The 3526-nt window shown below is 39.2% G+C and overlaps 1 protein-coding gene across 3 annotated transcripts in view; it reads right to left on the reverse strand.

The window, feature by feature from the left end:
• The window catches only part of MTR (5-methyltetrahydrofolate-homocysteine methyltransferase), a 57569-nt gene that overhangs the window by 30176 nt on the left and 23867 nt on the right, over positions 1 to 3526 (reverse strand). Inside the window, exons 1-2 of one of the 3 annotated variants that reach the window (XM_010706985.2) lie at positions 1664 to 1790; positions 1265 to 1326 (exon numbers count right to left, since the gene is read on the reverse strand). The exons of 1 other annotated variant lie outside the window; for it this stretch is intronic. In XM_010706985.2, coding sequence (XP_010705287.1) covers positions 1265 to 1326; positions 1664 to 1730 — 129 coding nt within the window. In that variant the 5' untranslated portion in view covers positions 1731 to 1790. Of the gene's footprint in view, positions 1 to 31; positions 49 to 1264; positions 1327 to 1663; positions 1791 to 3526 lie in introns of those variants that run through there. One more of the 3 variants, XM_010706986.2, reaches the window with a different exon arrangement.

A 3526-nucleotide genomic window follows, 5' to 3' on the forward strand; every position in this document is an offset into this window, starting at 1 on the left:
AGTGCACATTAAGTCCTAGCTCATTAGATACCTGATATGTGCTGGTGTAGTACACAGAACACACATATGACAACAACATAAAAATATGCAAACAGAGGAAAAAAAATTATTTATGTTAATACAGCATTTAATTAAAAAAAATAATATATATATATATATATATATATATTAAAAAAACATATGTTTATACGTGTGTATGGGGCTGCTGAATCACAGCCTGGACCTCTGATTATTCACCTGAGGCAAGCAATGAGTCAGCCACGGGAGCACAGGTGAAGGCAAATCACCTGTGCTGCAGGAAGGTGTGGAGCCTGGCTCCACCTCTCCTAGACCCATTTAAGAGCTGACTGCCAGTGGGGAAGGATCCCTCTGGAGATCCGCTCCACTGGAGTGCATCTTGCGAGCCCAGGATAGGGTGAGTGACTTTCTCTCCTTACTCCAATATAACAATTACATTAGCCAATCTCCTGGATATACATATACCATCTGTATATCCATTGATTATACATACATATATGCACACACACACCTGTATACAGATACATGCTTTTCTTCTTCCCCCTAAATGTTAAGCAATTCTGGAGATCACAAGAAACAAGAAAAAAAAATAGTTGAAGAAACAAATATTATTTCTGCTCTTTAGAATTTGTTCTGAAATGCAGACACCCAGGACTAGCCAGAAATTCCAATACCTAGTTTTAGGAAACTACATCTGAAACTGGTCTATTTTATAGTGTAGCCCCAGGTAAAAACTTATATCGAAGACCACACATACTACAGCATAAAAGGGAATTAACATGCAACAGATACTGTGTTTTTCCAACACCAGCCACACAGTTCTATCCTGCACTTATCAAGTAGCACTTGAAAAGACACCTTGCACTGGAACACCTCAAGCATCAGATATTTTACCCAAACAACTCTGTAAAACTTCACCAAGTTTATAAAAACTACTCAGCTTCTTGAATGACTCCAAAACAGGAAAATAACCATGTAGAAGCGCAAATGAGTAACATCCACAGATAAAGCTGCAAGGCAACTCAAATCAAAGAGAAAATAGTTTTCAGTTTCTTAAGTAGCTTGTCCTAACCTGGTATCTCGAATGCACTATCATTCAGTAAGCTGTCTATAAGGAATCAAAATGACATTCAGGGCCAAATGAGGAAACAAAACAGTACTGTAACAAATATGCACCCAATATAAGCAAAGAATTGTTGTCTACAAGTACATTAATTATGACACTTTAACAAGAAATATTGTATACCTTTATATGCTTTGCAGTCACTTCTGGAGTTTCATCATAGCCACCAAAAGTATTGGGAAGACCTTGAAAAATAAATTTTCTTTGTATTACAACTTGTTAAAGCCCACAAGAACAGAACTACATTCCATAAAAGACATACTTTAAAAGCTACACTTATATGAAGACTAGAATTCCTTATCACACTTGGAATCATTACTCACAGACTATTAATCATGCAGGAGAGCATTCTAGATTCACTGTCACAGAACTAACAATAGCTATTTTAAGCAGTTTAGAAAATTGTTAAACTTTTCTTAATGGCAGGAACAGTAATTTCTCTAGGTAGCTCAACTCGTATCATGAGATGCAATTGTTCCATTTCTTCCCCTCTAAGTATAGCAGCATGCACACACAACACACCTGCATTGGGGTAACAGATGACGTAGGCTGTTGTACATTTTCCAATTGTTTCAATGAATGGTCTCATTTCAACTGCTCCTAAAGCACAATTTAAGCCAATGCTGAAAGACAGAATTAAAAATACTGTTTTTGTTGTTTTTTTTTATTAAAATGTCAGATAAACTACACACAAGATAAATGAATGTTAGTAGTGGAACAACTAACTCGCACAGCCATCTTCAAGAAAACCAGTCTGATCTCCCCTTTCTTTAATTACCATCTATAAAACAAACCTGTGCAAAAGGAGAACCATCAGAAACAAGAAAAGGGCAAAGAGGAAGGAGACAAGTCTGAATTGAACTGGGAACAGTAAATCAAAATTTTGTTTCACAATCAAGGAGTAAAGAGACAACATCCTGAAAGCAACTGCATAGAATGATAGAAGGCTTGAGTTGGAAAGGACTTCAAGGATCGAGTTCCAACTGCTAGATGAAATACTACATCAGATTGCCCAGGGCCCCATCCAACCTGGCCTTAAACATCTCCAGGGATGGCGCATTCACAGTCTTTCTGGGAAACCTGTTCCATCACTTCACCACTCTCTCAGTAAAAAATTTCCCCCGACTTCTAATCTAAAGTTCCCCTCTTCTAGTTTAAAACCATTCTGCCTTGTCCTATCAGTATCTACCTGTGTAAAAAGTTGATTTCCCTCATATTTATAAACTTCTTTTAAATATTCGAAGGCCATGACGAGGTCTCCCTGCAGCTTTCTCTTTTTCAGGCAGAACAACTCCAGTTCTTTCAGTCTGTCTTCGCAGGAGAGGTATCCAGCCCCTGGATCATCTTTGTGACCCTCTTCAAAATCTCCACATCTTTTCTGCGTTAGGAGCTCCAGACTTGGATGCAGTACACCAGCTGGGGCCTCAAGAGGGCAGAGTAGAGAGAGAGAATCAACTCCCTACTGGCCACCCTTCTTCTAATGAAATTCAAGGTACCACTGGTCCTCTGGGCTGCTGACTTATGTTTTGTTTTTCATTTACCAGGACCCCTAAGTTATATTCAGTAGGGCTACTCTCAAGGAGTTCTCCTCCTAGTCTGTATACATATCTGGGATTACCTTGACCCAAGTGCAAAACCTTGCACTTTGCTTTGTTGAGCCTCATTAGGTTCACATGGGGCCCATCTGCCAAGTTTATCTAGGGCCCTCCGGATGGCATCCCTTCCTTCTGTCATTTGAAATTGTAACTGCAAAAGCAATTCAGCTGTAATGCTGCACTTCAGAGTAATGCCTTGGAACCACCACCAAGTAGGCATTCATTATGTTTCTTTGTTTCCTAACTTTGCCACGGCAGAAAAGTTCACCAATGTTAATGCTAAAAAAAAATACTACTGGGTTCCCATTTAGAGCTGCTTCCTGATTAATATTGTATTTTAATACAAATATTGACACTCTCATTTATTTTTGCATGACAACCACAATGGCTTTCACCAATGCAGTGAGGAACACCAGACACCAGGGTTATCCTCCAAGGATGCTCTCATGTTCTGTATCACAAAACAGGCTGGAATGCATCCATTAGCTATCAGCAGAGCATGCTCTGGAAGCCTGTGTGATTTTGCAGAACACAAAGGGAAAGCATTGCTATCACAACTGCAGCAGTAGAAAAAGACCCCTGCAAACCACAGGAGAACGGATGGCACATGGGAACCACTGCAGCCAGCAAGGAGCAAAGAAAAGCAACCAGGCTGCAGCAAGTAAAAGGAGCAGGAGAAGGCTGCTAAAACATGATTCTCCTCTCATTCCTTACAAATTAAGGAATTGTTATTGAGGGTTTTTGGTTTGCTTTTGTTTTTTTCTTTTTTCTTTTTTTTTTTTCTTTCTTT

The sequence above is a fragment of the Meleagris gallopavo genome, chromosome 2 (assembly GCF_000146605.3).
Source record: "Meleagris gallopavo isolate NT-WF06-2002-E0010 breed Aviagen turkey brand Nicholas breeding stock chromosome 2, Turkey_5.1, whole genome shotgun sequence".
NCBI classification, from domain to species: Eukaryota; Metazoa; Chordata; class Aves; order Galliformes; family Phasianidae; genus Meleagris; species Meleagris gallopavo.